The sequence below is a fragment of the Rhinolophus sinicus genome, linkage group LG05, assembly GCF_036562045.2.
Source record: "Rhinolophus sinicus isolate RSC01 linkage group LG05, ASM3656204v1, whole genome shotgun sequence".
NCBI lineage: Eukaryota > Metazoa > Chordata > Mammalia > Chiroptera > Rhinolophidae > Rhinolophus > Rhinolophus sinicus.
In genome coordinates this window covers 28,807,121-28,821,280 of record NC_133755.1, presented here as the reverse complement: position 1 = coordinate 28,821,280, position 14,160 = coordinate 28,807,121, and the positions used below count along the sequence as shown (strand labels likewise).

At 39.7% G+C, this 14,160-nt stretch overlaps 1 protein-coding gene across 2 annotated transcripts in view; it reads left to right on the top strand.

The window, feature by feature from the left end:
- KCNG3 (potassium voltage-gated channel modifier subfamily G member 3) overlaps positions 1–14,160 on the top strand; it is a 32,890-nt gene continuing 18,730 nt past the window's right edge. The window contains exon 1 of one of the 2 annotated variants that reach the window (XM_019757059.2): positions 1–644. In XM_019757059.2, the coding sequence (XP_019612618.1) occupies positions 13–644 (632 nt within the window). In that variant the 5' untranslated portion in view covers positions 1–12. Of the gene's footprint in view, positions 678–14,160 lie in introns of both variants that reach the window. The other variant, XM_019757058.2, reaches the window with a different exon arrangement.

The following is a 14,160-nucleotide window of genomic DNA, read 5'->3' as shown; positions in this document are numbered from 1 at the left end:
GGGCGGCCAGCCATGACCTTCGGGCGCAGTGGGGCGGCCTCGGTGGTGCTGAACGTGGGAGGCGCCCGGTACTCGCTGTCCCGGGAGCTGCTGAAGGACTTCCCACTGCGCCGGGTGAGCCGGCTGCACGGCTGCCGCTCGGAGCGCGACGTGCTCGAGGTGTGCGACGACTACGACCGTGAGCGCAACGAGTACTTCTTCGACCGGCACTCGGAGGCCTTCGGATTCATCCTGCTCTATGTGCGCGGCCACGGCAAGCTGCGCTTCGCGCCACGGATGTGCGAGCTCTCCTTCTACAACGAGATGATCTACTGGGGCCTGGAGGGCGCACACCTCGAATACTGCTGCCAGCGGCGCCTCGACGACCGCATGTCTGACACCTACACCTTCTACTCTGCGGACGAGCTGGGCGCGCAGGGCCGCGACGAGGCGCGACCCGGCAGTCCCGAGGCGGCCCCTTCCAAGCGCTGGCTGGAGCGCATGCGGCGGACATTCGAGGAGCCCACGTCCTCCCTGGCCGCGCAGATCCTGGCTAGCGTGTCTGTCGTGTTCGTGATCGTGTCCATGGTGGTGCTGTGCGCTAGCACACTGCCTGATTGGCGCGCCGCGGCAGCCGACAACCGCAGCCTGGATGACCGGAGCAGGTACTCTGACGGCCCTGGGAGGGAACCCTCCGGGTAGGACGCACTGCTTCTTTGCCCGTCGCGTCCGTCCTGTCGCGTCTGTCCGTACCGTCCGTCGGTCCCGTCTATGTCAGCATGCCTCTGGGCGGCCGAGCCACTCTGGGTTTCGAGCCCAGCGAGGCCCCAGGACGGGTTGGCCCTCACTCCCCACCCCTATTTCCCAGGCACAAACTTGCTCTGGTCCATACAGTAGACGCCTTTCTTGTGGGCGAATCGCCGAGCAAGGGGAGGGGCAGATATAGACAAGCATCCTTCCCATCGTTGTAGATTACTTTTGAGCAATTAGCAACTGGTTAATTAGATTTCTTTAAACTTTTTATTGTTAGTATTCAACAATTTAAAATTGAGCTAAGAGCCAATTTGCCAATTTGTGGTGGTGGTTGAAAAGATGAAGTCTTGTTATCGTGAATGTGGTCTGCTGTGTATACATTGCTATACAATCTATACACTTTACATAACAGGTACTTTAATGGAATTGTTATATTAGAAAGGAGATTAACTTAACGATAAACTCTAAATAATGGATGTTTGTGCCCTTTTCTCTCCTTTCCTACAAAGTATGGAGTTAGCAAAACACTTCTCCACCGTTTGGCACCAAAGAGTCACAGTGTGACATTCATTCATAGGGATCTTCAATATGTGGAGGAAAAAAACTGTTACTTTGGGAGAGGAGAAAAGTCAAAACTGCCCTAAATCCAGAAACAGTATTTGAGTAGTTAATATTTTTTTCACTTTACTAGGCTGAATGGAAAATATTGAAATCTTTCCTTAGATCATTCTTACCTTTTAATAGTGATAATATACTTCTGTTTTTAGTACTGGTGAGTTTATTTTGCATGTTTGGTGAGATGAATAAGCAGAGGAAAGCTGGACTTTCGAGGGAGACAGCCTGTTTGGGCACAAACATAGAATTGCATATTTTGTTTTACTTTTGGTGCTGTTTTAAGATTCCCCCTTCATTCATTTTTTTTAAATTAGATTGTGCCTGGTAATCTTTTCCTGATAAGCATGTGCAAGTTTCTGATGGTGCTAGGTGACTTGATATTGCTGTGGATTACTTCCACATAATAGTCTTCCTTTGGAGACTAAAGATTTTAAAATAAATCTAAGTAAATGAAATTGTCTAGTACCACAGAGTCCATTACTGATATGCCATCTTGGCATGAAATCCAAAATACATGCTTTGAAAGGAAATTCATTAGGAAAGTCATTTTGTTTAGTGTATTAGGTTCTGAGTTTTCAATTTACAGATAAGAATTACTTATTTGGTACTCCAGCAATACAATGAAATTAATTTATATACCTAAATATTCAAGTGCCCTTGATTCTTTTAGAGGGGCATAGGAAAATGAGCCATGAGTGATTGGCCTTGAAGTGATTCACTAGTAATTGTAGTATGCTAAGATTAGTGTAGGTTCAAAATACTCGTACATTAGCAAAGAAAACAGGAGAATTGAGTTGCTAGTACAAATACTGCGGGGAGTTGGCTAAATCAGTATATAAGCAAAAACAATAAACCTGAATAATAATTTTTGGGGGATGGAGGGAATTTGGGAGGGGCAGTCTGGAGATCATTAATATAAAACATTTGGAAGGAAATGAGAGACATGAATAATAATTTTAGGGAGAGAGAGAAAGAAATGAAAAGGGGAAGAGACAGATGCAAAAGAAGTGAAGGAAGAAGGTAAGAGTAATGCTTAATTTGTGTATGTGTAGTTTATGTATGTATATAGTTATTCAAGTCAGAGCTGTTTCCTAGATACACAGATATTTCAGGCAAAAGCATCTTTTTCTTGGCTTAATGGCCCAGTTTTAAGCCTCACTCTGAGGGTAGGTAGATGAGAACAGTATCTGCAGTCCCAAACAGATAAACTGAAGGATGACAATGATTGATGACAGTGATGTCCATTACAGAGGGAGCCTCCCACAGACCTCCTGGAACCAAGAGGGCCCCTAAGCTGGCACTATGAGTATAAACTTGCAGCCTCTGCTTGCATATAGTTTCTGAAATTAGTCTTTCTGAAACATCATTCTGAACATTTGACCATATTTAGCTTTTAAGATTCTTTCTGCCACGATCTGCTTTTCTTGATTTAGTCCATTGCAATTTGCAAACATCTTTTGAGTATCTGCTGTGTTCAAGGCACTGTTGGGGTTCTAACTATTGTAACTTTTATTTGTAAAGAAAAGGAGTCAAGTTGGTGATGGAGGAATCGGGCACAATTGATCAACAATTGAGTTGCGTAGTTCTGGGAAGGCCTTCAACGTGGGGGAGGATGGAAACAAGCCATCTATGGAAGCTTGCAGGGGTTGTACACTGCTCAACAGAAGGAGGGGGTATCATTCATATGAACTACCGTGTTTGCAACATATGCAACCATGTGTGCCCCATCTGGGGACAAAATAAGGAGAATTTTCCAGGTAAAAGAAACAGCCTAGGCACAGGCTTGAAATTTGTATATTATGTTTAGGGGATGTGAGTCCAGTGACAGAGTGAGAGATGGACAGAGAGCAGATATTAGTACACCTGGAATGAGTGGGAGAATTGTTTTATTTTGCAAGGAATGGTTAGCTGTTGGTGGGTTTGAGGTGAGTGGGTTATACATATAAAGTAATGTTGTGAGTTGTATATTGTGAATTGGAGGTGGGGGGATTGGAAACAAGAGGATGAGTTTGGAGATCTTTCCAGAGGGAGGAAATGAGAGTTTGGATTGCTTTGAGGTGGTGAGAATGGAGAAGTAATGACAACTTGGGGAAATGTTAGAAAGAATCAAAACAATCCAGGGCATTGGAAAGGTACAGGCTCAGGGATTGAGTAAGTAGACTTCCAGGAGCTAAGAGCACTTCTGCCACCTGCAAGCTCCGTTTTTCCAGGCTGGCCTGCTGACTTGTTCGCAAACTACCTAGATGTCCCTTAGTGTGCATTCCCTTACCTATGGAAACTGTATCATCCATCAAGCCCAACTCAGATTCTATTTCTCTTTTGAAGCCTTGCCTGATTACCCTGGTAAATGTGATTTTCTTCCTGAATTTCTTGAGGGATTGCTTACTTGTGCTACTTATTTGACATCTATAATATCCGTCCTAGCATGGTAGTTATTTTTTCATACAAACATGTCCTAGCTTCTAAATTAGATGACTTGAAAAGCCCTAGAAGGCAGCTAAATTATTATACTATTTATTATGATAGCTTTTAGAACAAAATTATTAATCTGGCAAAATAAATATCTACTGTTTATATTACATTTCAAAATATAACCTTCCAGGAATATATCTTTTCTTGCAGAGATTGAAGAGCTGTGTGGGGTAAGGCTGTGGACTTAAGGTGGTGGGACTCTTAGTTGAGGATGGGATCCTGTGCTAGAATAAGAAAAAAGTCCATTAAATCAAGGAACAACTATTTATCACCTACTTACTGTGTAAAAGGAATAAAGATAAGAATACAATTTCTTACACCTGAAATCTATGTAACTTTACTAACAATTGTCACCCCAATAAACTTTAATTAAAAACAAAACAAAAACAAATAAGAGAATATAATTTCTTTTCATTAACTTCTGAAATTTTGGAATGGCACACAATCTGAACTTTGGAAGAAATCTTGAGAGGTTTTCCAAATCAATAATTTGAGAACATTTTGTGTGAATATAATTTAAGTTAATTTGTTTTAGGTGGGTAAACATCATGTAGATAATAGTTTAAAGGCCAAAAGCTACAAAAGCAAGCCCTTCTCCATTCCCCAACCATTCAGTTTTTTTCCGTAGATGTAACCAAAGTTATAGTTTTCTGTGTCATTTCAGAGACTTTTTGTACATGTACAAGCATATATATATATATATATATATATATTTACAAAAAACAGTGTGATAACGCTATCCTGAGACTTGTTTTCTTAACTAACCAACATGTCATGGAGATTGTTCCATATGAGTCTGTAAGAGCTCCCAGAAATTACGGGACATCCATACAATATTCCATTGTATGGATGCCCCGTAATTTCTGGACATTTACATTGTTTCTTGTCTGTAGAATATGCTTAGTATGCATTATTTTGCTATTATGAAAGTATATCCATAGGATAAATTCCTGAAAGTTAAGTCAAAGGGCACATGTACTTTTAATTTTCATAGATAATTCCAAATTACTCTCCAAAAAGATTATAACAGTTTATACTCCCACCAGCAATGTGTGAGAGAGCATGCTGATTCATAATCTGTGAATTATTCATAAAGTGTTAATTGTACTTTTGATCTTTACCATGCTGAAAGGTAAAAAATGATATCTAGTAGCTTTAATTTATTATTGCCTTATTTTGAGGAAAATTGTGCATCTTTACATATATTTAGGAGTCATTTATCTTTCTCTTTGGTGAGCAGTTTATACCTTTTGCTCAATTTGTCAATGACTTTCAGTTTGAAGATTTAAAAATATTAAGACATTAGCCCTTTGTTTATGAAATGGATTAAAATATTTTGTACTCTAGTTTAGGACGCCGCTGAAAGAAAACCACAATTGCCTAGAACATAGTGTACTTTTAATATCTCTATATTGAGAAAAAATGCATAATGATTAAAAACTAATTGTGAATTCTGACCGTTTATCAACCGTTTTTTGGTTCTTGTGACTGCCAGGCTCTATAGATACAGAGGTACGTAAGATGGTTTCTGCTCTCATGGAGCTGGTGAACTAATGGAAGTAGTAGGAGCAGGGGACAGACAATAACGTCAGCAAATACATACGAATTTCAAATAGTTCAAGAAAATCAAACAGTATAGAGTGCAGCAGGGGTGTTCCTTTGTATGGGATGTGAGAAGGTGATGTGTAAGTTGAGACCTGAATGACGAGACAGACCCAGTCTTGGAAGAGGAAGGGAAGAAGGTTCTGGACGGAGGGAATGGTTGATGCAGAGGCTCGGAGGTGGCAGAGCTTGGCTTATCTACAGAACAGAAGAAAGTCCTATGTGGGCTAGCATTTAGTCCAAAGGTGAGAGATGGGCAGATGAGGTTCGAGGGAGGCAGGGCCTGCGTGCCCTGGGAATGAGTTGGCTTTTATTCCAAGTGTGACAGTGAAGCCCTTGGAAGGTTTTAAAGCAGAAGAAACAAACTGGATGTGTTTTAAAAACACCACTGACTGTTGGGTAAAGAATGGACTGACGGGGCCACAGTAGAAGTGTCAAGACCCGGCAGATGAGAGAATGTGGGGCTTCATCTAGGGGAGTAGCCATGGAGATGGTGAGAAGTGATTGGATTTGGGTAAAAATGTGGATTTTTATTATGTTACTAATGATGATTCATCTGCCAGTACGAGGCCAGTGTGTGACGTACTGTTTATTGAGAGAAGTGGTGCTAGGGCCCACAGACATTGGGGTCCCTCTGGTTTTCACTGCCTTGGCCCACATGTAGTGAGCTGGGAATCCAGGTTTTTTGCTGCAGGGTCTGCTTCCCGTTTGGGGGTATTGTGAGGAGAAGGCTCTGAAAGAGGGATCTCTGAGGGTCAATGGAAGAGGGATCACATACCATTTTTCTTTCTGTATAACCCAAACCATCTCATTGAGAGGACTGCCCCTTCTGTTAAACATCTTTGGTGAAGACATTCATTCACAACCTTTCGTAATGAACAGTTCTGGTAACTAATCTTAGAATGATGAGATGATGTTCTTAATGTTATATCTGATTGATTAGACAAACCAAAGATTTTTCCGGCAGTTTGCCTTCCAGTAACATCTGAGTATCATTCCAACACTGCCAAGGGGATTAGTGTTCTTTTGGTATTTTTAACATACCGATGTAGTCATCTTTTAAAATTACTAACCATTGCTGGCTGTTTCATAAAAAGATGTTCTTTCCTAGTCAAAACTTGGAGAAAGAGGGTGAGGTATGAAATAGTTGTCCCTTTGACTTTTTGGTCCCTTTTGCCTCTGAATTTCTGTGCCTCAGTCAGTCTCAGCAGCAGTGTTCTCTTTTGAGTTGTGCATCTCGTTGGCATGCAAAGTCGTGCTGCAGTTTTAATCTGTTCTTTAGAAATTATTTCTAACAGTTGTTTCATGTTGGAACTTTGATCTTTAATTTGTATTGCTTTGTGTTGTGGTGGTGAGAGTTGGAGGAGATGGAAAGATGTTTAAATTTCTTGAAGTGTTATTTTAAGCCCAAGTTTAAAAAAATGAAATAATCGCAATGAAACACCAGGTGATGGAAACTTAAAAATCAATTGTATTATTTCTATTGCCTTTTGGGTCAGTATTATATAAATCCAATAGGTTTTTAAGTACTTTAAAAATAAAAGGCAATCTTTGAAGGTGAAGATGGAAGTCTCAATGATTTTACTGAGCAGATAAGGTGGATATTTTCAGAAGCCAGTAATTAATAGATCTCTGATAGGACAGAACATAACCCAGAACCTCAGTTCAATTCTGTTCTTTCATAGTGGACTGTTTCTTTTAGTATGTGCATAGGGTTTTTCTACTTGCTGCCAATTTTAGAATTCAGTGGAAACTTTCTTTTTCTTTAACCAAGTGCTTTTTCCCCCTCCCTTGAAGTAAGCAAGTCATCTTTAACATTTTTTTAAAATATATTTTTAAATGAAAACTTTGCTCATTGGAAAAAAGTATGGTTTTAAGTGTTATGAAGTGAAGAGTAAACATGCCCCTTTCTCTTCAATCCCATTACCCAGTTTTTGAGTATTCTTCCAGAAATTTTCTATGCATAGGTCTAAACATAAACACACTCACACATATATGCATAGATAATTACATATACATATTGTATAGATTTAAACAATTTATAAGTGAGATCATTCTATAATCTTGTTTAGCAATTTGCTTTTTTCAGTTAACATCTTGGCACTCTTTCTATATCAGTGTATAAATTTTCCTTATTTTAAAAATCTGTATAGTATTCCATTGTATGGATAGGCCACAGTTCGTTCAACAAGTATCTGTTCAGTTGATAATATTAATAGATGTAATAGTCAATAATTAATGACTACTTAATATATAGTAGTCACTTGTTAAGTTTATACAGATATTTTGTCACCTAAGTCTCATAACAATCCTGTGAAGCAGTACTGTTGTTATCCCCATTTTGTGATTAAGATTTAGATATTAGGTTAAATAGTAGGTCCAAACCCATGTAAGTGGGTAAGCGGTGACACCTGGCATTTGATTCCCATGTCCCTGCTCTATTCTGCTGTGGAATGGTTAGTTTGACTCTAGTTTTTTGTTTTGTTTTGTTTTGTTTGTTTTTTTAAAGATTTCATTGGGGAAGGGGAACAGGACTTTATTGGGGAACAGTGTGTAACTTCCAGGCCTTTTTTCCAAGTCAAGTTCTTGTCCTTTCAATCTTAGTTGTCGAGCTTGCCGTTCAGCTTCAAGTTGTTGTCCTTTCAGTCTTAGTTGTGGAGGGTGCAGGTCAGCTCCAGGTCCAGTTGCCGTTTTTAGTTGCAGGGGGCGCAGCCCACCATCCCTTGCGGGAGTCCAACCGGCAACCTTGTGGTTGAGAGGACACGCTCCAACCAACTGAGCCATCCGGCAGCTCAGCTCAAGGTGCCGTGTTCAATCTTAGTTGCAGGGTGCGGAGCCCACCATCCCTTGCGGGACTCCAGGACCCTTGTGGTTGAGAGCCCACTGGCCCATGTGGGAATCGAACTGGCAGCCTTCGGATTTAGAAGCATGGAGCTCTAACTGCCTGAGCCACCAGGCCAGCCCTAGTTTTTGAAAAAGGCAAGCAGGGGTGCAGAGCACAATCTTTTTCATATGTCTTTGCAAATTGGTTTGAGTGTATATGTTGGATAAATTCCAAAGTGGAAATAGCTGGGTCAAAGGATTGTGTTTAAAAATTGTTTTTTGCTAGATATTGCCAAATTTCTGTCTAAAATATGAATGAAATTCAGCGGTACTCTTTATTAATAATAGCCATTATAATAATGCAAAAATAATGACTAGAATACTAATATTACTAATATTTTAATAAAAAACATTTGGAATTAACCTCTTTTTAAAAACTGTAACAGCTTTATTGAGGTATGATTCACATATCATAGAACTCACCTTTTAAAGCGCACAATTCATGACTTTTAGTGTATTCATGGAGTTGTACAACCATCACCATCCAACTGTTTTAAGCATTATGGTTTGGTGGTATGTTTTAAGGAGTATAAAATGTGTTAGAAAACTGGAGTCCATCAGTGGTTAAGAAAGAGACCCAGGAGTTTTGGCTCAGCAAATGAATCAGACAAAGCGTTTGTGTTTGAATTAATCCATTTGCGAACTGATGGGTTCTGTTGGAGTGTTTGAAATAGATACGTATATTTTACATGATTTTCTTAGCCTGCAAATAGCAATGACTCCTCAGCTTTTGCCTGTACTGGCAGAGGGAAGTATGTAATTGAGGCAGTCCTTGGACTTTCTCAGGCAAAAACTGTCAAAAGGAAAAGGCTATGGTGGAAAGGACTCAGGAAACCACCCTGGGCAGTTAATTCACTGCCCTACTCTGGGCCTGTACGTGCATTTAAGTGGGATATCACACAGAAGGTGAAATGAGAGAATGAAGACCAAGCCTTCAACAGGAAGCTAAACTGTTTTAGCTCTTTATCGTTCCCTGTCTTGGACCTCTTTTCACTTTATCTTTTCTTGAGGTTGCTTGTGAGCATGTCGTAACTCCCTTTGAGTGTAGAAGTGCTTTGAGAACAGAAATTCTGTGCTTCACAACATGTATCTGAACATCTTGCACATGGGTAGACAATATATGATTTAGATGAATTATAAATGTGAAATAACCATACAACTACAGCAGCATTTTCATTTTTGATAGGAGACTGTGTATTTATAAATTGTCTTCAATCTATGAGTAGGTTACATATTTCAAGAAATCATTTTGGTTATGGCTCCCCAGTCATTTATCGATTATATTCAACAAACATGTATTGAACAACTACTAAGTAGCTGGAACTGTTCTAGGTGCTGGGGATATGGCAGTGCAAAACAGTCCCTGCCCTTAAGAACCACCCATTCTAATAAATGTATAACACATGGTGATAAGTGCTATGAAGAAATAAAGCAGGATAAGGGTTTTACCGAATAAGAATGAGCCATGGTCAGGAAAGCTCTCTCTGATAAGATGATGGACGTCTGAGCAAGGACTGGGAAGGATGCAGGGAGCAAGCGGAAAGATGTCTGGGTGAGAGAGTCCCAAGCATAGAGCACAGTAAGTGCAAGCCCTTGAGGTGGGTGTGCCCTTGGTCTGCTGGAGGAACAGCAAGGAAGCAGAGCAGTAGGGAATTGGTGAAGGTGGGGGAATGTAGATCCTGTACAGCCTTGGAGATGCACCACCTAAAAGGATTTATTTTTGATAGTTGTCTTTTTGAAAAGAGAAAATGGTAAGGACTTTGTATTTGCATGTGGGTTTTAAGCGGAAGACATAATTTGACTTAATTTTAAAAGATCACTCTGGCCCCACTGCAGAGCGCAGGCTCTAGGGGGAAAGGGTGGAGCCAGTGAGGTCAGGTGGGACCACCATTTCACCTCGAAGCTCTCAGGGGCTGCCTTAGTCCTAGGTCCAGGCCATGTTGGTTCAGGCTCTGATGACAGGGTTTCTTTTTTCATTTTCTGGGTAAAGATATTGTTGTAATCAGCCAAGTGTGCCTATGAGATCATTCTGTGGAAAGACTCTCTCCTTGTCCCCCACTCTCTCTGTGGCAGGACTGGTGGTGGTCTGGAGAAGGGGTGGGGAAACTGCAGACAACTCAGACCCACTCCATGTTTTTGTGCAGCTCCTGAGCTATGAATGATTTTTACATTTTTAGATGGTGAAAAATAACGAAAAGAAGAATACTGTTTTATGACTCATGAAAATTATCTGACATTCAAATTTTAGTGTCCACAATAGAGTTTTATTGGAGCGTAGCCAGGCTCATTCATTTGCATATTGTCTATGGCAGCTCTCCTGCGACTTCACCTGAGTTGAACACCAGGGGAGCCAAAAAAATGTATACACATGACTTGTATTTATCTTTTGTTATTGGTATGTATTGAGTATTACAATTTTAATAGTTTTTTTCCTGTTTTAAAATGTGTATACATTTTTTTTTAGCCCCCTCTGTAGTAGCAACAGAGACTATATGGCCTGCAAAGCTTAAAACATTGACTGTTCGGCCCTTTACAGAATAAGTTTGCCAACCCCTGGTCTGCAGTAGCCTGTTACAGGGCCTGGGCCTGCCCGGCTGTGCTTCTTCAGGCACATTCCTTCTCTAAGTCTGAGTTTCCCCATTTGTAAAGTAAGGATATGTTTGGAGAATTGAAGGTGGAGGATATGATTGCTGATTCTTATCTTCTGGACAAGACACCTGATACCAAATGCTGCCCTTGGATCTCAGTGAGGCCCACCCTGACTCATAGATTATTCTGTTTTCCCAAAGAACTTTCCCTCACCAGAGCTTATTATTTAATCATAGGCGTTCTGGTAGAGTGGGGGCTTTTATTGGTATTTATGGTTGGTGTGGGAAAACAAGTGAGGGACTGTCCGTATTGATTTCAGATTAGATTTAGATTTTCCAGTTTACTCTGAATTGGTAAATGTGGGCGGTGGCTGGGGAAAGGATGGATGATCAAAACTGGGATTCACAAGATAGGTTCTATTAAGTCAGGGGCTGCAGTTTTGTATCGTATTAAAACTTTTATAAGAAATAAAATGGGAAGTACATTCCAACAAAGGAAGTGAGTCATATTGATAAATATATGGAGTAACTCAGTCGGCCTTGAGGCATAACCAAGACAGCCTTTGCCCTGGTCCAGAAGCTTCCTGTGCACTGGGAGGAAGAGCCAGAGTCATTGATGATGAAGGAGGTAAGATGGTGCTGCTGCAGAAGGAAACACAGGTGTGGGACAAAGCGAGGGCAGCCTGGGGTGTCATGGAACGGCTTTTGGGATAGCCTCATTTTAAGTCTACACTGCATTCTCCGAATGCCAGGCACGAGAAGACGGTGGCAGTGGCACCATACTGTGTTAGTAGGAGTTGTATTCTCCACCACCACATACAGTTAAAACAAAAAGGTTCACCAGAGAATGCCCTTGACAAAGCAGTCAGAATTATGAATTTTTATCACACCTTGATCCTTAAGTATTTTTTAAAAAATATTCTATGTGGTGAAATGGGGAGTTGCAGAAAGCGCTCTGCTGCACCCTGAAACTTTACTGGCTGCCTGGAGGGAAAGCACTGGTGCAATTGGATAAGTTGCAAGCTGAACTAGCGGCTTTTTTCACGAAACACCATTTTTATTTGAAAGAAGAATGATAAACTGTGGTTATTCAGACTTGATATAGCAGACATTTTCTCATAAATGAATTAGGTGAGTCTGTCACTTCAAGGAAAACACGGACAGTATTTGTTGCCAGTGATAAAATTAGAGCTTTCAAGTAACAATTAGACATTCAGAAAACTTGAATCTGCCAGTGCATGCTTGCCAGCTTTCCAATACTTAACAACTTTTCTGATGAGACTGGTGGTGATATTAATAAATGTGATTTGTAAAATATCGTAGAATGAAATGTGTTAACATTAGAAGATCTGCATCGTTCAGTAACCGGTACATCCTAACTGAATAATACCTGATGTTACAAAACTATGGGTGGGCAAAAAGATCCACTCTAAGTGTCAGAGGGACTAGTGTGTTTTAATGTAACCAACTACCAAAAGTTCAGTGATACAATTTCAGTTTCCACATTGCAGCTCACCTTTAAGAAACTACCACTTTTTGAGTTTTGGTGTAATATCAAAGAAGTACATCCACATTTATCAGAAAAAAGGTATTAGAGTACTTTTACCTATTTTGTGAGGCTAAATTCTCTTCATATACTTTAAAACAACAGCACAACACATTTTATGTGGAAACAGGATAATTCAGCTGTCCTATATGAAGCCAGACATGAATGAAATTTGCAGAAAGGTGAAAGAATGTCAGTTTGCTTGCTCTTTTTTTTGGTTTTGTTTTGGTTTTGGAAAATATGCTTATTTTTCATAAAAATACGTCATTTATATGTAATAGATTTTTGTTTTAAATTGAATGAATCAATGAATATTTTTTAAATTCCTAGTTTTAATATATAATATGGTAAATATTGATAGAGATAACCTACATAAAACAAAAAGCTCTTTAGGGTCTTCAGTAATATTTAAGTGTAAAGGAGTCCTGAGACCAAAAAGTTTGAGAATCACAATTTTAAAGCTGCCGGTTTCCAAGCCCTCAACTTCAGTATGTACACTTTCATAAGCCCAGTCTAGTTGAGAACGTGCCTGTGATAAAGGCATCGTTCTTCTTTCAAAATCCCTTCTCCCATTTTACAAAGAGCATTCCTCCTACCTTCCTGAAGCGTATTAAGGTGCATTGTCTTAGGGTATAAAAACCTATGGATGCCAATGAAAGAGATGACTCAAAATATTTTTCTTTTAATAATCTTGCCTCTGCCATTCTCTGAAAAAGAATCATTTGACAGTAAAACAAAGAGGACATTGGTAGGAAATACTGAGAGAATCAGTAAGATCCATGAAAAAGTATCCAGAAGTACCTTATTTCATCCAGCCAGCAGACTCCTGGCAATGCTCAATCATCTTTTCATTCTTTTCTCAAAAAAATTACAATCCAATATCACTTTATTATTTTTTTCTTTTTTAAAATATCAATCATCTTTTCTTTTTCTTTAAATTCTCTCCCCCCCCCCACTTCTCTCTCTCTGTCTCTCTGTCTCTCTGTCTCTCTCTCTTTCTCCTTCTCCTCCCTTCCTTCCTCCCTCCTTTTTCCCTCTATGTGGTAGAATTCAAAAGTGAGAAGGTTATCATAGGGAAATGTACTTATACATCGTTTGAACTGAAAAATAAATCAGCCTATTCCTTAAGAAAGTACGTCTGTTTTGAATGATTAGTTTGACAGTGAGGATTGACTTTCCAAATTTAGTTACATGGTGGGCATTTCCCATAAGCTGAATAAGCTAGGTGTACAATTCCAAGGTTTTGATGAAAATATATGTAAAGCACATGATAAGATACAAATATTTAATACAAATGTTGTATTGACAAAGATGTGCTGTAATATTTTAATATTCCAACCCTCTAATATTACCAGATTTAGGATTGGTGCCTCAAAATATAAAAGAGTAAGCTGTGTATTTAGCTGTCACTGGATAGGGATCTAAGTGTTTTCTTACTCACTACTTCTAGGAAGTGAGAAAGTGAATGACTCTAGTGATGGGCAATTAATCCTATCGCAAGTTAGGTGATTATCACTTTTTGCTTGTAACAGGTTTGAAGAACATAATTGATTTCACTGCAGATAAATCGTTAAAAATAATATTTCCCAATTTTTAATTTTATAAATATCAAACCTTGATGAGAAGGTGTTCTTTTTGCAAGAAAAATACAATGAACAGAACTTTCACCCAGGTTCACCAGTTGTGAAGATTTTGCCTCATTTGTTCTACCGTCTATCTTTC